Source organism: Oncorhynchus mykiss, chromosome 6 (assembly GCF_057628025.1).
Source record: "Oncorhynchus mykiss isolate SJ-2025 chromosome 6, ASM5762802v1, whole genome shotgun sequence".
Classification (NCBI taxonomy): Eukaryota; Metazoa; Chordata; class Actinopteri; order Salmoniformes; family Salmonidae; genus Oncorhynchus; species Oncorhynchus mykiss.
The window spans coordinates 52793001-52818561 of record NC_143027.1 but is presented as its reverse complement, the minus strand read 5'-3'; the positions used below and the strand labels follow the sequence as shown (position 1 = coordinate 52818561).

Genomic DNA, 25561 nt, shown 5'->3' with positions numbered 1-25561 from the left:
ATCTGTAATTCTTGCATAATACTTGTATTTTCATCAACATTTTATGAGCATTTCTGTAAATTTATGTGGCTCTCTGCAAAATCACTGGATGTTTTGGAACTACTGAATGTAACGCGCCAATGTAAACTCAGATTTTTGGATATAAATATGAACTTTACCGAACAAAACATACATGTATTGTCTAACATGAAGTCCTTTGAGTGTCATCTGATGAAGATCATCAAAGGTTAGTGATTAATTTTATCTATATTTCTGCTTTTTGTGACTCCTCTCTTTGATTGGAAAATGGCTGAATGCTTTCTGTGACTAGTTGCTGACCTAACATAATGAATGTATCATTTTCGCCGAAAAGCATTTTTGAAATCGGACACTGTGGTTGGGTTAACGAGAAGTTTATCTTTAAAATGGAGTAAAATACTTCTATGTTTGAGGAATTTTAATTATGGTATTTCTGTTGTTTTGAATTTGGCGCCCTGCAGTTTCGCTGGCTTGCGTCACTGGCTAGCGTCCCACGTACCCTAGAGAGGTTAAATAAAGGTGAAATAAAAAAAAATATACAAAATATGCTGAGCATTTTTTTGCTGCTTTTCCTTCGCTCAACTCATCCCAAACCATCTCAATTAGTTTGAGGTTGGGTGATGGTGTAGGCCAGGTCATCTGATGCAGCACTCAATCTCTCTCCTTGGTCAATTAGCCCTTACACAGCCTGGAGGTGTGTTTTGGGTCAATGTCCTTTTGAGAAAGAAATGATAGACCCGCTAAGCGCAATCCAGATGGGATGGCGTATCGCTGCAGAGCGCTGTGGTAGCCATGCTGGTTAAGTGTACCTGTGGCGGTCCTCATGTGACCCAGTTTCATCATAGCACTTAATATTTCTTGAAATTGTATGCATTGACTGACCTTCATGTCTTAAAGTAATGGACTGTCATTTCTCTTTGCTTATTTGAGCTGTTCTTGCCATAATATGGACTTGGTCTTTTACCAAATAGGGCTAGCTTCTGTATACCACCCCTACCTTGTCACAACACAACTGATTGGCTCGAAGACATTAAGCAATTCCACAAATTAACTTTTAACAAAGCACGCCTGTTAATTGAAATGGATTCCAGGTGACTACCTCATGAAGCTGGTTAAGAGAATGCCAATGCCAAGAGTGTGCAAAGCTGTCATCGAGGCAAAGGGTGGCTACTTTGAAGAATCTAAAATATTAAAATACGTTTTGATTTGTTTAACACGTTTTTGGTTACTACATGATTCCATGTGTTATTTCATAGTTTTGACGTCTTCACTATTATTATACAATGTAGAAAATAGTAAAAATAAAGAAACCCTTGAATGATTAGGTGTGTCCAATCTTTTGACTGGTACTGTATGTTTCACACGTTAGTACAGGATAGGACAATTGAGTGAGTAGAGCACAGTGGATTGTACTTTACAGTAGATTGTACTGTACTATACTCTACTGAACCCTACTTTACTATTCTGCACTGTACTCTACACTGCTCTGTTGTGCTGTATTGTACTGGGGCAAAAAAACATTGCGAGGGCAAAAACTACTGTGCTCTGGTCTGCTGCGCTGTGATGTCCAAACTTGTCCAAACTTGTAAAACATGAGGAGAATGACATTCATATCCATAATTATGCATTTCTGTGTAGTACAGATCAGGGACCCATCATGTAATTCAGTTATCAAGTGTAAATCCACTTCACTTACTATAGTTAAATAACCAAAATATATTTTTTCAAACTCAAGGTACCATGTCATAGCTGACACCCCATTGTTTCTGCAGACATCTTTGAATCTTAATTCTGAGCACTCGTATTTTCCATCTCTTTAATCAAAGCCTACAGCAGTGTTTCCCAAACTCTGTCCTCTGGACCCCAAGGGGTGCAAAATATATATTTTTTCCCGAAGCACAACACAGCTGATTCAAATAATCAACTAATGATCAAGTTTTGATAATTTGTTAAAAAATAATTTTCTTTCATAATTTGGTCGGTAACACATGAATGTGAAGGTTCAGAGTTTGTTCGCATGTCATGCATAAATTTGCTAATCTTGCCAATGGAAAAAAGTAATTAAAGTAGTTGGCAATATCAGAGGGTTTTGTGATGAATGAGCCATCAGCCTCAATGGCTGGAGCTTAGTTTGCTTTTTTTTAAACAACTTTCATTTAAGGTGCTCAAGTTTTACTATCATTCTTCATATAATTTTTCTTTGTTTCATAGTACAGTTTCTTTTTTTTGTTCCCTTTAGTCACATGATTTCTCAGTATGCTAATTGGCTGTCCAGCCAGACTTATTTGCCATTCCTTTGCCTCGCCCCTTTCAACCATACCATTTTTTAATTATTCATCAATCCACAGGGATTTAGCAGTTTTTAGAGTAATTTTCTTAATGGGTGCATACTCATTAGTACCTGGAAGAAGCGTCAAGTTGCTCTTCATTATACACAACAGACCAGTAAATATTATTTCAACCTTCATTCACTACAGAACCTCTTGTATGATATCTTATACACTATTTTAGGCCCAGTCTTTGGAACTGGTTTTCCAAGATATGGCTACTATATTATGATCACTACATCCAATGGGCGTGTATACTGCTTCAGAGGAGTTTTCTGAAGCATTAGTAAAGATGTGATCAAAACATGTGGCGATCCGGTACGGGACAGTTGTAAATCATGCAGCGCCTTGTGTCACGATCACAGATTTTAGAGAAACGACATATGTGTCTTATATCGGCTGAAGCTTATATTCTTGTTAATATAACTGCACTGCCCAATTTACAGTAGCTATTACTGCGAAGAAATGCATGCTATTGTTTGAGGAGAGCTCCTACAACAACACTTTTTTCAGCCTGATAGGTTTGATAAATTCACCTCTGAAGGTGAAATGTGTATTTACATATTGAAACCTTCCTCTACTTCAGCATCCAAAGGTTCCTAGATATAACATGAAGTGTCGTTTTGTTAGATAAAATACATTTTCATATCCTAAAAAGTAGAGGTTGACCGATTAATCGGAATGGCTGATTTAACTAGGGACGATTTCAAGTATTCACAACAATCGGTAATCAGCATTTTTGGACACCGATTATGGCCGATTACATTGCACTCCACGAGGAGACTGCATGGCAAGTTGACAACCTGCAATGCGAGTGCAGCAAGGAGCCAAGGTAAGGTGCTAGCTAGCATTAAACTTATCTTATAAAAAAACAATCAATCTTAACATAATCACAAGTTAACTACACATTGTTGATGATATTACTAGTTTATCTAGCTTGTCCTGCGTTGCATATAATCAATGCGGCGCCTGTTAATTCATGATCGAATCACAGCCTACTTCGTCAAACGGGTGATTTAACAAGCGCATTCGCGAAAAAAGCACTGTCGTTGCACCAATGTGTACCTAACCATAAACATCAATGCCTTTCTTAAAATCAATACACAAGTATACTTTTTTAAACCTGCATATTTAGTTAATATTGCCTGCTAACATGAATTTTTATCTAGGGAAATTGTATCACTTGCGTTCTGTGCAAGCAGAGTCAGGGTATATGCAGCAGTTTGGGCTGCCTGACTTGTTGCGAACTGTGTGAAGACCATTTCTTCCTAACAAAGACCGTAATTAATTTGCCAGAATTTTACATAATTATGACATAACATTGAGGGTTGTGCAATGTAACATCAATATTTAGACTTAGGGATGCCACCCGTTAGATAAAATACGGAACGGTTCTGTATTTCACTGGAAGAATAAACGTTTTGTTTTCAAAATGATAGTTTCCGGATTTGACCATATTAATTACCTAAGGGTTGTATTTCTGTGTGTTATTATATTATAATTAAGTCTATGATTTGATAGAGCAGTCTGACTGAGCGGTGGTCGGCAGCAGCAGGCTCGTAAGCATTAATTCAAACAGCACTGTCCTGCATTTGCCAGCAGCTCTTAGCTTTGCTTCAAGCATTGCTCTGTTTATGACTTCAAGCCTATCAACTCCCGAGATTAGGCTGGCAATACTAAAGTACCTTTTCGAACATCCAATAGTCAAAGGTATATGAAATAGAAATGGTATAGAGAGAAATAATCCTATAATAACTTCAACCTAAAACTTCTTACCTGGGAATATTGAAGACGCATGTTAAAAGGAACCACCAGCTTTCATATGTTCTGAGCAAGGATTTTCAACGTTAGCTTTTTCACATGGCACATATTGCACTTACTTTCTTCTCCAACACTTTGTTTTTGCATTATTTAAACCAAATTGAACATGTTTCATTATTTATTTGAGACTAAATTGATTTTATTGACGTCTTATATTAAGTTAAAATAAGTGTTAATTCAGTATTGTTGTAATTGTCATTATTACAAATATATAATATATAAAAATAGGCCGATTAATCGGTTTCGGCTTTATTTGGTACTCCAATAATCGGTATCGGCGTTGAAATATCATAATCGGTCGACCTCTACTAAAAAGGTCCATATAGCATGCATGTCGATTTTGTACTTCCACTCGTTCAATTTGCAAAGAAAGCAATCTGTGAAAATCTAAAATCTAATTTATTCCTCAGAGATCCTAAAACATAACCAGACTTTACTATATCATAAGGGGTGTAGTATATCCTATAGGACACCAAATTTGGTCAGAGAGCGACGCCTTCATGGCACACATGACGTGGGCGGTCTTCACTTGATCGACTGTGACTTTGTCAAATAAGCACCAATCGCAGTCAAACATATCTAGCTAGATAGCCAATGAGCTGGGATACATTTTTCATCTGTCAAAAATTATAAGAATTTGGAGAGTTATGAAAACTGGGTGTTTTGCAAATGTTGAACTTATAATATGGCTACGAATACTGGAAAAGCTGAATCAAAGTCCAAGAAAACAGATTTGGTGATATTCTTGCAGAAAAATGTAACGTGAATGTAAATGTCTCCTTCATGATTTGCCTATGTCATGTAGTTTGCTCATACTTCAACTTATCCGTCTGAAACTTTGCACATACAGTGCTGCCATCTTGTGTACACCAGTGGAATTACAACCAGATTGATGGCTAGATGTGGGACCTTTCCGTTGCATTTCAAAGATGGTGGTAGAAAAATAATAACAAAAACTGGTTGTTCTATTGTGTTATATTCTCCAACATTCAATTCACATTTCCACACAAAAAAGTATTTCCTTTCAAATGGTACCAAGAATATGCATATCCTTGCTTCAGGGCCTGAGCTACAGGCAGTTAGATTGGGTATGTCATTTTAGGCGACACTATTTTAGGCCCAGCCTCTGGAACTTTGGTTTTCCAAGATATGGCTACTATATTATGATCGCTACATCCGATGGGTGTGGATGCAGATTTCTGCAGCATTAGTAAAGCTGTGATCAATACAATACCGGAGCACCAAGTCTAGGACCAAAAGGCTTTTACCCCCAAGCCATAAGACTGCTGAACAATTAATCAAATGGTCACCGGACTATTTACATTGACCCCCCCGCATTTGTTTTTACATTGCTGCTACTCACTGGTTATTATCTATGCATAGTCACTTTACACTTACCTACAATGTACAAATTACCTCGACTAACCTGCGCTTTGACTCGGTACCGGTACCCCTTGTATATAGCCTCGTTGTTATTTTATTGAGTTACTTTTTAATTTATTTTTACTTTAGTTTATTTGGTAAATATTTTCTCAACTCTTGAAATGCACTGTTGGTTAAGGGCTTGTAAGTAAGGATGTCACATTAAGGTCTACACCTGTTTGATTTGATGATATCGTTCCTACGCCGTTTGTAAGTACCCTGGTAGGTAGCAGGCATTGGTTACAGTTTGAAGCCTTTTCTTGGGTGGGCAGCTTTGTAAGACACGGTGTGGGTGAACGGATGATCTCCACATGTGTATATTTGTATATGGAGGAGGTGATATGGTGTGGGGGTGCTTTGCTGGTGACACTTTCTGTGATTTATTTAGAATTCAAGGCACACTTAACCAGCATGGCTACCACAGCATTCTGCAGCTGTATACCATCCCATCAGGTTTTGGCTTAGTGGGAATATCATTTGTTTTTCAACAGGACAATGACCCAAACACACCTCCAGGCTGTGTAAGGGCTATTTGACCAGGAAGGAGAGTGATGTAGTGCTGCATCAGATGACCTAGCCCCACAATCAGCTGACCTCAACCCAATTGAGATGGTTTGGGATGAGTTGAGTGAAGGAAAAGCAGCCAACAAATGATCAACAAATGTGGGAACTGCTTCAAGACTGTAGGAAAAGCATTTCACGTGAGTGTGCAAAGCTGTCATCAAGGCAAAGGGTGGCTATTTGAAGAATATCAAATATACTTGGATTTGTTTGACACTTTTTTTGGTTACTACATGGTTCCATATGTGTTATTTCATAGTTTTAATGCAATTTAGAAAATAGTAAAAATTAATTAAAAGCCTTGAATAAGTAGGCATTCTAAAACTTTGGACCGGTAGAGTGTTTGTGATATATACACATATAAAATCACCTCCATTAGCATTCCCGTCTCTTCTGTCGACATTATAACCATGTATTGCTACCACTATATTATCAAAGCAATCATCTAAGTAAATTTCAGAGCCAGTATATGAATGTAATCAGTGCAAGTTCATCAATTTCATGAACCTTGTTTCTCAGGCTACTTATGTTAATGTTGGCTATTTTTAGCCATTTTCTGGGTTGCCTTTTTGTTTCCGGGTAACAATTAAGTGCCTTGTGATTGTTAGCATTGTTAGGCTACACCCCCACCCCCTGTCAGACCACCAGTAATTGGTTTGGCCAGTGCTTTTTTTCGTCATCCGAGTTTCCACGAACACCTTAGCTTACAACATGTCAGAACAGCCGCCTTGCGGGCTGGAATGTGTGAGGACCTCACCGACATGCCGGGAACTCCTTTTTAAAGAAACTCTAGGCTATGGCAGGCATCTCTCACTCTCTGTTACTTTCTCTGTCTCTATTTCACACACACACACACACACACACACACACACACACACACACACACACACACACACACACACACACACACACACACAAACAGCTGCCTGCAGTGTATCGTTCTGCTGACATGAGTCAATGCATCTGACAAAATGGCAAAAAGTGTGCCTCTACAGCTGTTGCTCATGTTGTGCTCTGATATGCGACCCAGCAGTAATTGTGACAGAATTCTAAATGTCAGTGGCAGACTGGCTCCCAAATGCCAGCCAGATAAGATTTGATATCTAGCTGAAAACAAAGGCCCCTCGGATGAGCCTGATCCTATTTATAGTGAAGTCGGCTGTCCTTAGAGTGAAGTTGTCATTGTCAACTGTGGTCTATTCCATTATCTTTGGGTAGGGAGGTTTCAGGTCATGCTTTGCTTGATTATTGACTATCATAAAACTATGAAATCTACGAGCCCCATATCTTGTAACTCATTTACAGACATTGTGTCTATTGTTGACATATCCATGGCTATAAGTCGGCCTAGTGATTGAATATTATTTTCTTACGTTTCTTAGCATTTAAACATGTGTGATATCCAATTGGTAGTTAGTCTTGTCCCATCGCTGCAACTCCCATAGGTCTCGGGAGAGGCGAAGGGCGAGAGCCATGCATCCTCTGAAACACGATCCTGCCAAGCACTGCTTCTTGACACACTGCTCGCTTAACCCGGAAGCCAGCTGCACCAATGTGTCGGAGGAAACACCAGGCACCCAGCCCGCCACAAGGAGTCGCAGAGTGCGATGGGACAAGGAAATGCTGGCTGGCCAAACCCTCCCCAAACCTGGACGACGCTGGGCCAATTGTGCGCCGCCTCATGGGTCTCCCGGTCACGGCCAGCGGTGACACTGGCTGGGATTGAACCCGGGGCTGTATTGCTGCCTCAAGCACCTTCAACCACTGCGCCATTTCTTTGTATTTCAGATTTCAGTTAATCACACACCCCCCGCCAGTTTAATATTGTTTGTACTATGTAAATACTTGTACTATTGTTTGTATTATGACTGCATAGTGAATCACAGTGATGTGGTGATGATTTTTCCCATTCTTCTCTGCAGATATTCTCAAGCTCTGTCAGGTTGGATGGGGAGCCGTTGCTGCACAGCAATTTTCAGGTCTTTCCAGAGATGTTCGATCAGGTTCAATTCCGGGCTCTGGCTGGGCCACTCAAGGACATTCAGAGACTTGTCCCGAAGCCACTGCTGCGTTGACTTGGCTGTGTGCTTAGGGTCATTGTCCTATTGGAAGGTGAACCTTCGCCCCAGTCTGAGGTCCTGATTTCTCTGGAGCAGGTTTTCATCAAGGATCACTCTGTACTTTGCCCCGTTCATCTTTTCCTCGATCCTGACTAGTCTCCCAGTCCCTGCCGCTAAAAAACATCCCCATATCATGATCCTGCCACCACCATGCTTCACCGTAGGGATGGTGCCGGGTTTCCTAAAGACATGACGATTGGCATTCAGGCCAAAGAGTTCAATCTTGGTTTCATCAAACCAGAGAATTTTGTTTTTTCATGGTCTGACATGCTGACCAGACTGGATGTGTTGCGTGCACAGCAAAAAAAATGTACACATACATCTTATTCAATCATGTACCCACACTGCTCGCGTGCGTCAGTGAGCGTCTGCGTGGCCAGGCGATAAAATAGAACTTGGTTCTGTTTGTGACGCGCTGCAAGTCCTGTCTCTCCCATCTCCTCATTGTTTTTTTTGGAGCAAGATGAACTGAGGTCCAAATCAAATCAAACTTTTTGTCACATGCGCCGTGAAATGCTTACTTACAAGCCCTTAACCTCTCTGGGATATTCGGAATGGTAGCGTCCCACTCCGCTAACAGCCAGTGAAAGTGCAGGGCGCCAAATTCAAAACAACAAAAATCTCATAATTAATATTCCTCAAGCATACAAGTATTTTACACCATTTTACAGATAGAATTCTCATTAATCCAGCCACAGTGTCTGATTTCAAAAAGGCTTTACAGTGAAAACAACACAAACTATTGTTAGGTCACCACCAAGTCACAGAAAAACACAGACATTTTTCCAGCCAAAGAGAGGAGTCACAAAAAGCACAAATAGAGAGAAAATTAATCACTAACCTTTGATGATCTTCATCAGATGACACTCATATGACTTCATGTTACACAATACATGTATGTTTTGTTCAATAAAGTGCATATTTATATCCAAAATCAAATTTTACATTGGCATGTTATGTTCAGTAGTTCCAAAACATGCGGTGATTTTGCAAAGAGCCACATCAATTTACAGAAATACTCATAATAAACATTGATAAAAGATACAACTATTATACATGGAACTTTAGATACACTTCTCCTTAATGCAACCGCTGTGTCAGATTTCAAAAAACCTTTACGGAAAAAGCATAACATGCAATAATTTGAGTACGGCGCTCAGAGACCAAAAGAGCCAAAGAGATATCCTTCATGTTGTGGAGTCAACATTAGTCAGAAATAGCATTATAAATATTCACTTACCTTTGATGATCTTCATCAGAATGCACTCCCAGGAATACCAGTTCCACAATAAATGTTAGATTTTTTCGATAAAGTTAATAATTTATGTCCAAATACCTCCTTTTGTTAGGGCATTTGGTAAACGAATCCAAACGCGCGTGCAAGTCCAGCCGAAAAGTCGGACGAAAAGTCCAAAAAGTTATATTACAGTTTGTAGAAACATGTCAAACTAAGTATAGAATTAATCTTTAGGATGTTTTTCACATAAATCTTCAATAATGTTCCAACCGGAGAATTCCTTTGTCTGTAGAAAAGCAATGGAATGCAAGCTAACTTTCACATGACCGCGCTTCACGAGCTTGTGGCAATCTGCCAGACATCTGGCTCAATCCCCTCTCATTCGGCCCCACTTCACAGTAGAAGTATCAAACAAGGTTCTAAAAACTGTTGACATCTAGTGGAAGCCTTAGGAGGTGCAAAATGACCCCACAGACACTGTATATCGGAATGGCAATGAGTTGAAAAACTACAAACCTCAGAGTTCCCACTTCCTGGTTGGATTTTTCTCAGGTTTTCGCCTGCCATAGGAGTTCTGTTATACTCAACCATCATTCAAACAGTTTTAGAAACTTCAGAGTGTTAGCAGGCAGTTTACTCTGGGCACCTTATTCATCCAAGCTACTCAATACTGCCCCCCAGTCACCAAGAAGTTAACTAACAGTGCAGTTCAAGAAGAGTTAAGAAAATATTTACAGAATAAACGGAATAAAAAAATTATAAAAAGTAACATAAAATAACAATGAGGCTATATACAGGGGGTACCGGTACTGAGTCAGTGTGGCGCTCTGGAACAGCTTGCCGTGCGGTAGCAGAGAAAACAGTCTATGACTTTGCCTAGAGCCTCTGACAATTTTATGGGCTTTCCTCTGACACTGCCTAGTATATACAGTTGAAGTCGGAAGTTTACATACACTTAGGTTGGAGTCATTAAAACTTGTTTTTCAACCACTCCACAAATTTCTTGTTAACAAACTATAGTTTTGGCAAGCCACTTAGGACATCTACATCGTGCATGACACAAGTAATTTTTCCATCAATTGTTTAGAGAGATTATTTCACTTATAATTCACTGTATCACAATTCCAGTGGCTCAGAAGTTTACATACACTAAGTTGACTGTGCCTTTAAACAGCTTGAAAAATTCCTGAAAATTATGTCATGGCTTTAGAAGCTTCTGATAGGCTAATTGACATAATTTGAGTCAATTGGAGGTGTACCTGTGGATGTATTTCAAGACCTACTTTCAAACTCAGTGCCTCTTTGCTTGACATCATGGGAAAATCAAAAGAAATCAGCCAAGACCTCAGAAAAAAAGTTGTAGACCTCCACAAGTCAGGTTCATCCTTGGGAGCAATTTCCAAACACCTGAAGGTACCACGTTCATCTGTACAAATAATAGTACGCAAGTATAAACACCATGGGACCACGCAGCCATCATACCGCTCAGGAAGGAAACGCATTCTGTCTCCTAGAGATAAATGTACTTGGTGCGTAGAGTGCAACTCAATCCCAGAGCAAAAGCCAAGGACCTTGTGAAGATTCTGGAGGAAAGAGGTACAAAAGTGTCTATATTCACAGTAAAACGAGTCCTATATCGACATAACCTGAAAGGTCGCTCAGCAATGAAGATGCCACTGCTCCAAAACCGCCATAAAAAAGCCAGACTACGGTTTGCAACTGCACATGGGGACAAAGATCGTACTAATTGGAGAAATGTCCTCTGGTCTGATGAAACAAAAATAGAACTGTTTGGCCATAATGACCATTGTTAGGTTTGGAGGAAAAAGGGGGAGGCTTGCAAGCCGAAGGAAGAACGGGGGTGGCTGCATCATGTTGTGGGGGTGCTTTGCTGCAGTAGGGACTGGTGCACTTCACAAAATAGATGGCATCATGAGGGAGGAAAATTATGTGGATATATTGAAGCAACATCTCAAGACATCAGTTAGGAAGTTAAAGATTGGTCGCAAATGGGTCTTCCAAATGGACAATGACCCCAAGCATACTTCCAAAGTTGTGGCAACATGACTTAAGGACAACAATGTCAAGGTATTGGAGTGGCCATCACAAAGCCCTGACTTCAATCCTATAGAAAATGTTAGGGTAGAACTGAAAAAGTGTGTGCGAGCAAGGAGGCCTACAAACCTGTCTCAGTTACACCAGCTCTGTCAGGAGGAATGGGCCAAAATTCCCCCAACTTATTGTGGGAAGAAAGCTTGCAGAAAGCTTGCAGAAAGCTACCCAAAACGTTTGACCCAAGTCAAACAATTTAAAGGCAAAACTACCAAATACTAATTGAGTGTATGTAAACTTCTGACCCAGTGGGAATGTGATGAAAGAAAAAAAAGCTGAAATAAATAATTATCTACTATTATTCTGACATTTCACATTCTTAAAATCAAGTGTTGATCTTAACTGACCTAAGACAGGGAATTTTTACATGGATTAAATGTCAGGAATTGTGAAAAACTGAGTTTAAATGTATTTGGCTAAGGTGTATGTAAACATCTGACTTCAACTGTTTATGAATACGTAGTGTAGAATAGTATATGTACAGAAATAGTTAAATAGGATAGGCCTAGACTAGAATACGGTATATACATATGACGTGTGTAGGGCCGAGGTTAAATAATCCTATTTCTATGTATCAAGAAGTCCTCAGTCTGGATTGGTCTAATAGTTGGAGGCCAATTGATTTTGAAAATATATTTATCGATTAATCAATTTTTTCTGCCATGTTTTAGTTAGGGATTTGACGATGGAAGGGTCGGAAGAGTGATTGTGATGGGGGAGAGGACTATACATGTTCAGAGGGAGGAAAGGGGGGAGATTGCAAGAGAAGACTGAAGAGAGGAGATGGCAGGAAAGGAATAAGCAAGCGTTTGGAAGAAATTGAGTGAGAGGAGAGCAGTTAAAGAAATGTTAGGCTGCCTGACTGGTTCTGATCAGTCCTCTGGGGTTTGGGGCAGCTGGACCTTTTTATTATGTCTGCTCCCTTCAACCCCAGTGTCCCGTGTGCGTGTGTCTGATTACTCCCTGGCCTGTAACATATGACAACACCACAACTCAAAGTCATGCAAAGTCTTTGATAACACCCTTGGTAGAATTTCTGTTGTACTGGGTTTGAAAATAGCAGTTAACCCGAAACGGCGTCAGTATGCATGCGAGAGTAGAGAGCGTCAATACACATACACTTCGTAGCGTATGCCAACTTAATTGTCATGAAAATCCATAATAAGAAGTTGTATTTGTTATGTTCGCTGTGCAGGCCTTGTGAACTACTGTTCACAAGGGTGTGCTCCTTTTGACTCACCTGGTATGTCCTGTTGGAGCCACCGTACTTCCTGTTTCCTGTTATGTTGGCTCACGAACATGAGGAGAGTTGTAGTTAATACACCTAGCTGTTTATAAACAATTTAGCTAGTCTTTCTACATAACAGTATTTTCTCTTGAATAGAGTTCGCCAGCTGTAGGACATGAAATCAACAAAGGTAAGTATAAAGTTAGTGTTCTCAAATATATATTATTGGCACTGGCAGCTAAACATATCAACACTGAACAGACACAACTTTACATTTCACAATTCCAGACATAACAATGCACAAACAGTTTATTTTCTGGCAATTTATACTTTCACTTTATCAGCTTTTCTTCGCATAGATGCAAGAAAAAAATTGCTTTGTAATTTGAAGTGCTTGATGGCCTTGACGCTTGGGTGCATCTGTTTTCTCTCATTCACCTCTGTGCATTCTAATTCTAGCATGTACACGCTCATTCATGCGCGTAAACATTACGCTTTTCCTTTGATTTAAGATTTAGGCTACATCCCATATCGGACTGGGCCCAGTTTCCCAAATGCATCTTAAGGCTAAGTTCATTGTTCACAATGAGGATGACTCCAAAAACAAAGTTGCCAATGTCTTTGCAATTGTGACAATCAAGCGAAGAATGAAAAGATGACTACATTTAAATATATAAATAGCCTACCTACAGTATAGGCCTATATATTGAAATCAATTTCATGATCATTCAATTGAGTTTTATTTGGCTACTGCCTCAATATATTTCATGATGTGTAGCCTAACATGCGCTATGATGTGCCAAATCTTGATTTAGTATATTATTAATTAACTTCTCTATGATAGGGGACAGCATTCGGGAATTTTGGATGAAAAGCATGCCCAAATTCAACTGCCTGCTACTCATCCCCAGAAGATAAGATATGCATAATATTAATAGATTTGGAAAGAAAACACTCTGAAGTTTCTAAAATTGTTTGAATCATGTCTGTGAGTATAACATAACTTATTTAGCAGGCGAAACCCCGAGGACAAAGCATTCAGATCTTTTTTTGGAGGTCACTCTCTTTTCAATGGGTTTTCATTAGGAATCCAGATTTCTAAAGGACCTTCTTGCAGTTCCTACCACTTTCACTGGATGTCAACAGTCTTTAGAAATGGGTTGAGGTTTTTCCTTTGTGTAATGAAGAAGTAACACTGTGCAGAACGAGGCTAGAGGTAAGAGGACTCTTTGTTAGAGGCGCATGACCTGAAAGTTAGCTAGAGTTTGTTTTCCTCCTGTATTGAACACAGATCATCCCGTCTTCAATTTTATTGATTATTTACATCACAAAATACATAAAGTTGTTACAAAAGTAGTTTGACAAAACATTTCAAAGTTTACAGGTTACTTTTGAGATATTTTGTAGTCATGTTGCGCAAGTTGGAACCAGTGTTTTTCTGGATCAAACGCGCCAAATAAATGGAAATTTTGGATATATATCGACGGAAGCAGAGGCGTCACAAAAATCAGAAATAGCGATAAAATAAATAACTTTGAAGATCTTCCTCTGTTTGCAATCTCAAGTGTCCCAGCTACACAACAAATGTTCGTTTTCTTCAATAAAGTCCTTCTGTATATCCCAAAAAAAGTCAGTTTAGTTGGTGTGTTTGATTCAGTAATCCACCCGTTCCACTCGTTCAACATGCAGACAAAGGAATCCCAAAAGTTACCAATAAACTTCGTCGAAACAAGTCAAACAATGTTTCTAATCAATCCTCATGTACCCTAATAGGTAAATAAACGATACAATTTAAGACGGAATGTAGTATGTTCAATACCGGAGATAAATAACAAAGTGCGCGCCCTCATCCACGCAAGCCACAAGACTACAGTCCAAACGAGAACCACAACTACTAATTAATTTTTCAAAAAACAAGCCTGAAACCCTTTCTAAAGACTGACATCTAGTGGAAGCCGTAGGAACTGCAATCTGGGAGGAATTCCTTTGAATATCCCAGAGGCAAGCATTTGAAAGGACATCAAAAAAATAAGGTTTTCGCCTGCCATATCAGTTCTGTTATAGTCACAGACATTATTTTCAGAGTGTTTTCTATCCAATGCTACCAATTATATGCATATCCTAGCTTCTGGACCTGAGTAACAGGCAGTTTCCTTTGGGCACGTCAGTCATCCGAACTTTCGAATACTGCCCCCTAGACTTTTAAATATATGCATTTGAAAAATACTAAATTCAAAATATTTAAATACTCATGCAGTTGAACCCAGGTCTGTTTGGTCCTAGGAGGGGGGTGTGAAATTATGTATTTCGATGCAAGTATTTGAAAATAGTTTTGGCTATTTGGCAGTTATTTGAAAATACCTCAAATAGAAGTAGTTGTTTTGCCACATTATTTGAACATACTCAAATACACAGAAAATAACTATTTAAATAACAAGTACTATGTATTTGCACCCAAGTCTGGTGTGTTTGTGTGTGCACACTCCCTGCTGGTCTAGCTGGTTAGGTTGGTGCAGTCCTGGGTTTAGCTTTCACTAGGGGAAAGTAGAATGGGGTATTTGATACCCCCTGTGTGCTTTCTGGAATTGCACCCCGGAGGTAGTATAGAGGTATCCTATGATTTCACGATTCAGAGAGAGCTACACAGCACACCCCCTTCCCTTTGAACCCCACCTGCCCCAGGGGCCATGTTGCTTCTCCTGATTTTGAGGTTGAGGGCAAGGGGGGGGAAGATGAGTGTAAAACTACACCCCTAGACTGCTGCACATTGTGTGTATTAATGCCTCCTTCCTCCCCCTTAAACCCTCTCCCATTCCTCCACCTTCCCATAAATCACCTGGGTTCCCTGCGATGCCGTGCTCCCTCTCTGTGAGGCTGAGTCTCTTCTTCTGTGGTGTCTGGTTTCGGTACACACTGCTGCACAACACCCGCCCCCGGGCGTATTTCAATTTCTACCCCTTGCAGGGGCAGTCTAGAAGCTCTTCACATATGTCCCCCTTTTGGAGGACACAAGCAAATAGCCAGACACAACACTCTAAGACAGAAATACAGGCTAGCCCTGGTCACTATGAATGAGCTATTTGGAATATTGTCTTTATTAACTTAACAGCTAACTCCAACAGTGGATATCAAGCACTGCCCTATATTGTACTTGTGGCCTGGCCTGTGTGGGTGAATGTGATCGGTGGGATAGGCAAGGTGGATGAGAGGGTAGAAGAGAGGCTTGGGTAGGAGAGGAGAATTGAGAGAAAGGGAGACACAAGCACACATGCGAGGTAATTGAATTCTGGAGGTGCTTCATTTCTGTGTCTCTGATTTAGAGGGAACGCATGAGAGTTGGATGACGCACTTCTTTCCTTTTCTCTTCGGTGTTGTTTCTCTCTCCCATGGTGGTATGGTGCAGAAAATGTAATTATTGTCCAGCCAATATGCAGTGCGTGTCAGATGAAGACATCTGTGTGAAACGTTAGGGACATTGGCGGATTGTTGCGGTAAAAGGCGTCGCTGCATCTCAATCACATTTCGACCACGTATTGAAAGGAATCTACTTATGCCTTGGCTTTGTCACAGCATATAAAAAAACATAATGGGACCCCCGGACGAGACCGAAACAAGACACATTGAGCATTGTCTGATGCCAGTGTCCTTCTAAGTCTCTATCTTTCTCTCTCTGTCTCGTGAAAGTACAGGAGATTGTCTATCATTGTGTCCAATGAACTCAGTTAACTGACACAGTGGGGGCTACACACACACACACACACACACACACGCGCCATGGAAATTGGCCTTGTGAAAGGGAAATAAAAACATCAGAGCAATTTGTCAGCGCAGGAACACTGTCACATGTGGTCACCCCACATATCACATGAGGTGGGGTATCCGAGGAGGGGGTGAGGGGCATTCTACAAGCCAGGGGCCCTGTAGGGGACATTGGACAGGGCCAATGGTACAGGGATTTGGGGGAGGGGGTGGGTTTGGCTTTGGCTATCTCTAACTCTCCATACAGTGGAGCCATACAGCAAAGAGGTCAGTGTATAAATAACTCTGGAGAGATCAAGAGCTAGGCGGCCCCTTTAACAGACTGGGTGACTGGACACAGCCCGACGATGGTAGGGTGAGTGTGTGGCTCTGTGCACTCTGCGTAACTGTTTACAAACTTTCCCCCCTTATTGTCAGTCCCATAAGGATAGAAAGGGATAGTGGGAAGTAGAGAAAGAGAGGGATAAGTATTTTTCTCCTTTATTTGGTGTCAGGGCAGTTCCTCTGCTCCTTGATGACTGGGCCAGCGCTGGCCGCAGGCACACACACTGCTATTTACCTCTACCTCCACTCTGCTTAACCCATAAAGTGTCCTCTTTAATATTATGTGTACCCGTACCTCATCATATCCCAATAAATGTCTGAACCTTGTCATTCTTTCCATCATACCCCATTCTGCTCCTCTCATTTCTTGTGGACCGCTTTTTCCGTACCTCTCCTTCTCACTCCTGTGAACCCCTCTTCATATCAACCAAAGGTCTTTCTGTTGCCTATTCACCCAGAAGTATTCCTGCTGCTTCATGCACAATCTCTGCCCTCTACCCTGCAGGAGTCCTGACATGGATACTGCAGTCTCTCTACTTGCCTGCAAATTGTGCTGAAATAGAGGGTTTCTTTCACACCTCTCTGGAGTTTGAGGTTAATATGAGGCTAGTGTTTATCTGAGGATGAAGAACCCATCTTTCCTCCCTCTATCCCTCTAGGACCCTCGCTCTCCCTCCCTCCCTCTCGCAGGAACCCGGTAGGTGAATAATATCATTATAGCTGGGATCAGCTTTAAGGGGTGAAATGACGAGGAGGCATGCAACATTGGGTGTGTAGGACTGACCCTAAGCCTTGAGGCTTCTAGAGGCGTGTGTGCATGGATGACAGAAAGGGAGGAGGATTTGTGTGGTTAGAGAAAGTGTGCTATGTGGAAAAAGTTCAGTATTAATGTATTAATTTAAATATACTGAACAAAAACAAACGCAACATGCAACAATTAACACGATTTTACAGAGATACGGTTCATATGAGGAAATCAGTCAATTGAAATAAATTAATAAATTAATCTATGGATTTCACATGGTTGGGAATACAGATACGCATCTGTTGGTTACAGATACCTTACAAAAAATGGGCCTCACAATTGTCCTCAGGATCTTGTCGTGGTATTTTTGTGCATTCAAATTGTCAATTGATAAAATGCAACTGTGTTCGTTGTCCGTAGCTTATGCCTGCCCATGCCATAACGCCAAAATCACTATGGGGCACTCAGTCACAATGTTGAAATCCGCAAACCACTTGCCCACACAACGCCATAGCCATACACATGGTCTGCGGTTGTGAGGCCGGTTGAACGTACTGCCAAATTCTCTAAAATGATGTTGGAGACGGCTTATGGTAGAGAAGTTAAGATTCAATTCTCTGCCAACAGCCCTGGTGGACATTCCTGCAGTCAGCAGGCCAATTGTACGCTCTCTCAACTTGAGATATCGGTGATAGAACTGCACATTTTAGAGTGGCCTTTTATTTCCCTCAGCACAAGGTGCACCTGTGTACTGATCATGCTGTTTAATCAGCTTCTTGATATACCACACCTGTCAGTTGTATGGATTATCTTGGCAAAGTAGAAATGCCCACTAACAGGGATGTACACTCAATTGTGCACCACATTTGAGAGAAATAATGTTTTTGTGCGTGGAACATTTCTGGGATCTTTTATTTCAGCTCATAAAACATGGGACCAACACTTTACATGTTGCGTTTATATTTTTGTTCAGTGTAAATGGGACGGGACAGCTCTGTTTCTTTCTCTCTTTGTCTCTCGCTTTCTTTCCCTCTCTCCCTCCTATTTCACACACACACACACGAGATGGCAGAACAGGCCGATCCGTGACTTGCAGATCTTGTCTCAGTGGGGGCGGGGATGTCTTGTGCTTTGCGGCGTGCTCTCTTTCCGGCTGTTAGTTCTCTTCTTTAAGCCTCAGCGTTGTTCTGTTGACGATTTTGGACCTCCATGAAGATCTGTCAAGGGCATGGATTTCCCAGTTATTTGGATTCATAGGGCATTCATAGGGCACTTAGGGTCCAGAGTGGCGCAGCAATCTATGGCACTGCATCGCAATGCTAGAGGCGTCACTACAGACCCGGAATTGATCCCGGGCTGTATCACAACCGGCCGTGATTGGGAGTCCCATAGGGCGATGCACAATTGGCCCAGCATTGTCTGGGTTAGGGGAGGGTTTGGCCGGGGGGCTTTACAAGTAGCCCGTCATTGTAAATATGAATTTGTTCTTAACTGACTTGCCTGGTTAAATAAAGGTCAAATAAAATAATGAAATCAAAATCAAAATCTTGGAGGTGTCCTTTGAGGTTGTCATGGAAACACTTTTTCTGACCACTAGGGGGCACAGGATCCATCCCTGAACTGGCAGTAGAAGATCTGTTTAGGAAGCCTTGAGTCGCTAATCCGCATTAGGTGACCTGCCCATCGGAGTTGATTTCTCATTACAATGGCGTCTATACTGGAGGAGTTGGTTTGTCTGTGTTCCCAGTATTTTCCTGAGGCAGCGTTGGTGGACTTTTTCAAGGGGTTTGATGTGTTTTCGATATGCGGTCCAGGTTTCTGCACCGTATAGCAGGATAGGGGTGATCACGGTGTTGTTGCACGTCCATGTCCTGGTGGTAATGTTGTGATCCTCGAAGGCCCTGTTTCTGAGTTTGCCAAAGGCCGCACTAGCTCCATCAATCCCATGTTGAATTTCATCGATTTGGATATTGGTGCAAAGGTGGCTAACTAGGTATGGGAAACTGGGAACATTTAAGTAATGCTTTGTTGGCAGTTTTCTTGGGAGATAGCAGGGGCGCTCCCGGTCCTTGCTGGAAGAGGATCTTTGTTTTGCTGGTGTTGAGTGTTAGACCCATCCTGCTGTATGCTTCTATAAATATGTTATCCATTGCCTGGAGATCAGCTTATGAGCAGGCACTCCCTTGGGAATTATCTGCATACTGAAATTCTACCAGGTGGAGCATTAGTGCCAGGAAGATGGAGAAGAGGGTTGGTGCAATGATGCAGCTTTCCTTTACTCCAGTCCTTATCTCAATTGGCTCTGTGGTTTCACTACCAGAGAGATTGACAGTCTTCATACCGTCATGCAGGAGGCGGAGGATGTTAACAAATTTAATAGGGCAGCCCTATCTCAGGAGGATGCTCCACAGGTCCTCGCGGTTAAAAGTCAAATAACTTTGTCAGATTGAAGAAGGCCATTTATAGCGGCCATGCAGGGTTCGATACTGCGACCAGAACGGTCACATTTGTTTGACTTGGCAGTGCGACACATATTTTGAATTGGTCGCGAGAGTGCCAGTGGACTTTTTTTCTTTACCTGGTCACGTTCGTTTTTGGTTCACAATTAGTTTCTTCTTTTTGTATTGTGATTTATTAGAACATTGATGTGCAATTGACCAAAAATAATACAACTTTCTGAAGAGGCAACAACGGCTCGGGAATGCCTCTGTGTGTGTCAGAGCTCAACATACAGGGGAGGTTTTGAAACCCTCCGGGCTAGTCATCCCCATCAGTGGCCTTAATGGGCCAGTAAAAAAAATATTGTAGCCTAATTTAATGCTATTTTTTTTATCTAGGCTATATAATTGATAAAAATACTGATGGATTCCCTGAGCTGTTTGTTATTTTTATGTCTTTTTTTATCACATATGCACTGCACCTAAAATCTGTCGGGTAGAGAGTGCATGCAGCTCTCAAACAGCTGGTTGTTGCATGGAGCGACGACCGGTAGGGGTAGGAAAGCAGTAAGAAATATGTTCAAATCAAATTTATTTATATAGCCCTTCTTACATCAGTTGATATCTCAAAGTGCTGTACAGAAACCCAGCCTAAAACCCCAAACAGCAAACAATGCAGGTGTAGAAGCACGGTGGCTAGGAAAAACTCCCTAGAAAGGCCAAAACCCAGGAGGAAACCTAGAGAGGAACCAGGCTATGAGGGGTGGCCAGTCCTCTTCTGGCTGTGCCGGGTGGAGATTACAACAGAACATGGCCAAGATGTTCAATTGTACATAAATGACCAGCATGGTCAAATAATAATAATCACAGTAGTTGTCGAGGGTGCAGCAAGTCAGCACCTCCGGAGTAAATGTCAGTTGGCTTTTCATAGCCGATCATTAGGAGTATCTCTACCGCTCCTGCTGTCTCTAGAGAGTTGAAAACAGCAGGTCTGTTTTCAATTAACAGGCACTGCTTTGATTATATGCAACGCAGGACAAGCTAGTTAACCTAGTAATATCATCAACCATGTGTAGTTAACTATTGATTATGTGAAGATTTGATTGTTCTCATATGATAAGTTTAATGCTAGCTAGCAACTTACCTTGGCTCCTTGCAGCCACAAGGGCCTTTTGATTCTGCACTCGCGTAACAGGTGGTCAGCCTGCCACGCAGTTTCCTCGTGGATTGCATTGTAATCAGTCATAATCGGTGTCCATAAAAGCCGATTAACGATTGTTATGAAAACTTGAAAATCGGCCCTGGTGATTAATCGGTCAACCTCTAAAATAAACCCTGTATAGGCTACTTTCTCAGCCCTAAAATGAAAGATAAAATCACCTGCTATTGAAATGATGCACTTATCATTCACTTTCCTGTCAGATCTTGACCCCTGCCAGTATATATATTTTTTAATTCGAGACCATAGTTTTTCAATTGGCACTGGCCCGGTGTGCCACAAGCAAATTGACCTGAATGTCGAGCCCTGCTGTCGAGCCCTATGTGCGGTGCGCGTAGGGCCTACGACAATGTCTACCACTTTGTGTAGCCATGAGCGATGCTAATGATTGCCTTTCTGGTAGATGGAAAGGCAATTAAAAGGTACATACAAAGTAGCCTACATGGCATAATCATAATTATTTGCATCAATGGCCACTTGTTTTGAAAACACCATCCCGTGCGCTGTAGAAACTCAGCTAGCCAAACACAACTGTCTGGCTGGTGCACAGGCCAGGTCTACTGGGATTCAGGGAGGAGTGTTTTGGCAAGGGGTTATTGCATGCAGTGGAAATGCGGGCGATTCCCCTGTCCCCTTTCTTGAAGATGGTGACAATGATGGTTTCTTACAGTTCGTTGGGAAGGTCTTTATTCCAAATCTGGACCAAATCCTGACATGCAGGTGTTTTAGTAGAAATTCACCTCGGTGTCTGTAGCAGGTATCTGGTCTGGCCCGCTGGCCTTGTTCTATTTCACCTGCTTGACAGCTTTGGCAACTTCAAAATTGGTTGGTTCTTCAGCAGTAGGGTGTTCGCGGATGTGACTGAAGACAGAATCATCTACCACATCGTCTTGGTGTCCTTGCCAGCGGTAGTTGACTGCATCCTTGTTTTTAAAGATTTCGGTCCCGTCCTTTGACTGAAGTGGTGCAAGGCCCTGTTTTGGGGCTTTGGTAGCCTTGAAAAATGCATGCAAGTTATTGGTGTCTGCCCCTCTCCTTCCGCATCCGCATTCATTGGACCCTCACCCCGCGAACACTAAATTAACCAGCATTACTCTGGATGAGGGCTGGGGGCCCTGAGCAACAAGCTCTATTAAACAAACAATGAGGGGGCTCTGTCTGGAGGCCCCATTGAGGCCTAGGTTTGGAGTGGGGACACGGCTGAAAGGCATACACTCCCTAATGAACTGGAGTGGCCCATCCAGACAGGCCTTTCACAGGAGATGGGGAGGACAAAGTATCAAAACAGCCCCAACCCCTCGCCGCTCTCACGGGCAAAACACCGCCTTTTGACTTGGCGGAGTGTGGGCTTTCTGAAGGGGACTCTGGGAGTTGAAAAGAGGGGGGTGGTGGAATGTACTTATTAAAACAATGGGACTCTCAAATTGAAATGAAGCACCCTCCTCTTTCCCTCCCCCTCTCGCCTCCTCTACTCCCCCAATCCTGGCAGCGCCACTACTGCCAATTAGAGGCACTCTTGGGCGAGTGGTTGAAGCCCAATATATTAAGGGGTCTCAAAGGAACTGGTTTAGAGTTCTCTCTGTAGTGGTTGTTGTGCCTACGAGAGGGCCTTAGTAATCAGAGGAGAGCCCCATTCGGTGTACTCACAGCACTCCGTCTGCCACTAGGGACTTGTGTACCTTCATGTCACTCTCCCCCTCCCCCTTCAGCTGAAACTTTCTTCTGTTTGTGACCCCTCTGTTGCTCCTCTTTGCTTGGCTGCTCAGAGGGCGAGGGCAGAAAGCTGCCCGCCCCCAGACCGTCTCGACCTGCTTTTGTTCAACGTTGGATGAAGAGCAAAGACAAATATTTCTGCATCTCAAAGTCCGTCCCAGCAATTACACTGACTGATTAGAGTTGGCCTCGGCTGGAGACTACAATACTACATCACTCGTCCGCATACTTGTTTCATAACACTGCCAACGGAATCCACTAGCAGATAGTGTTACTTAGTCACTTTTGTCTACGGTGGTGTGATTGGAAATGTTGTGCTACTATCTCTAACTCTCTGTGTGCTGCTGTAGTAATCTTAGCAAGTGCTGATCATGTTACTGTTTTCACCTTTTTTAAACACATGATTTGTCCCTAGATTGGTTTGCATTTGTCCATGACAGAGACTGTGACAGATTTGTCTTTATCCTTTCTTGCATTCCCTCTGTTGCTCTTGCGCTCTCTACACTGGCGAGCAGAAATGCTAAATGTGTTTCCTCTCATCTCTCACACTCTGTCACTTCACCATGGTGACAAATGGCCACAGGTCTGTGTGTGTCAGCCCTGCTGAGAGCAGTAGACTAGAGCCTACAATGGTGACATCTCTGGCCTATAAACAAGGAGGAGAAAAGCCAGAGAAAGAGCGAAAGATGGAGAAGAAGAAAGAAAAAGAGGGATGTAGAGGGCAATGTTGAAGTAAAGAGCGCTGGGTAGTAGGGTTCTGTTAGCCGCCAATTGCCGGCTTTTGCCCCCCCCCCCCCAAAAAAAAACCTAGACAAATAAATGAAAAGCCAATGATAAACTAAACAAATCCCATTGCAAAATAATGATTTTTATTTATTGATGAACATTTCAGTTGATGTAAATATATTTGACCGTCAGCTCCTCAGCTGGTTGCTGCTGGAGTAAAACGTGCTTTCATAAGCCCATTCATTACGCACAATTTAAAAAAAGAGCTACTGTTTTATTTCTCAACTATAGTGTAGGATTTGATGCTCGTCTCCCATTCACCATTGAAGTACAGGCGTTTGGCTATCAGTGCGTCACCCACCACTTTAAAATGCAAGCTGTGAGCTACAGGCAGTATGCATTTTGAAAAAATACTTAATTGTTTGTAACCTGGGATGTTTTATTTCATATTACGAGGCATGTGTTACCTTGCTTCAAAGTAGCCTATTTGCAAAATCCGACCATTGAAATGTGGAGACAATTATTTTACAAAGACTTCATATGTGGTGCATGAGTTTCAAGTTTGGGTAAGCTTACAATTTAGCCTTCCATTTCTACCATTCAGCGTGCCAGTTATGATTTTCATATGCACATTTTTGTTGAACAGTTTAATTTCAATAATAATGTTTTCATTTCTCAAAATCATTGTCACATGGTTAATCATAAAATCCGAATTAAAATTATAATAGAAAGTTAAGTCAACTAATGCGAGATCACCTGCCACATGGACACATTGATACACCGTGATCCATTTTTGGCTAAAGAAATGAGCCCATGGAACTCAATGCAGCAGCAGGCCTATAATTTCCATTGCTCTTTCACACAAGGATTGGTGATTATTGATGAGGAGATTGTTGATAAGATTTTTCAAATAACTTACTGTGAGGAACTATAGTTTTAAATGTCATTCGCAACGGATGTTAAACACTTTCTTACATTTCCGCGCAGCAGGCCAGGTACTTCGATGCTTACTCAGGAGCGCACACTCCCTCAACATTGGGGCGGCAGGGTAGCCTAGTGGTTAGAGCGTTGGACTAGTAACCAGAAGGTTGCAAGTTCAAACCCTCGAGCTGACAAGGTACAAATCTGTCGTTCTGACCCCTGACCAGCCGTCATTGAAAATAAGAATTTGTTCTTAACTGACTTGCCTAGTTAAATAAAGGTAAAAAAATTATAATAAAAAAAACAAAACATGACAGAGAATCCAGACTCACATGGAGCACTCCAAAAAAAATAACAAATCTCGTAAATTATGGTTATGAAATATAGTGTAGCAGGTTGTGAACTCTGCAAACAAAGCACACTCTGAGAATGGTGAATGACTCTAATTAATACATGCATTAAAGCTGCAATACGGTATAACTTTTTGTATTTTTTTTTTTATGTTCAAAATCTCCAATAAGTCGCTAGTGGTCATTCAATGTGATGTAACAATATCGCACCTCTAGCCTACCTGAGAACCGCTGTATTCGTTGGTTTTCATTTTCCCTGTCGTGTCGGATTTTCCTGACAGATTTGGTGGTGCGCGAAATGAGTGACTTGTTTTCCTTCATTGAGGAGGCGGCGTGACAGCTAGCTGTCTAGCTGAGCCTATGGCCTGTACTTGGCTATCTTACATAGCTAGCTGGCAGACATGTCAGACGCGAGGGGCAAACGACCTGACCCAGCAGTATCTACTAAGCCAAAGAAAAATACATTTGGAGAACAGACAAGCAAAAAGGGAAAATGATCAAGCCCGGACCAAGACGAGAG

The 25561-nt window shown here is 41.7% G+C and overlaps 1 protein-coding gene across 8 annotated transcripts in view; it reads left to right on the top strand.

The window, feature by feature from the left end:
• lrp4 (low density lipoprotein receptor-related protein 4) overlaps positions 1-25561 on the top strand; it is a 224381-nt gene that overhangs the window by 10283 nt on the left and 188537 nt on the right. For 3 of the 8 annotated variants that reach the window (XM_090238182.1, XM_090238184.1, XM_090238186.1), the window contains exon 2: positions 6080-6289. The exons of the other annotated variants lie outside the window; for them this stretch is intronic. In XM_090238182.1, coding sequence (XP_090094308.1) covers positions 6250-6289 — 40 coding nt within the window. In that variant the 5' untranslated portion in view covers positions 6080-6249. The remainder of the gene's footprint in view (positions 1-6079; positions 6290-25561) is intronic. 8 annotated transcript variants of the gene reach the window in all.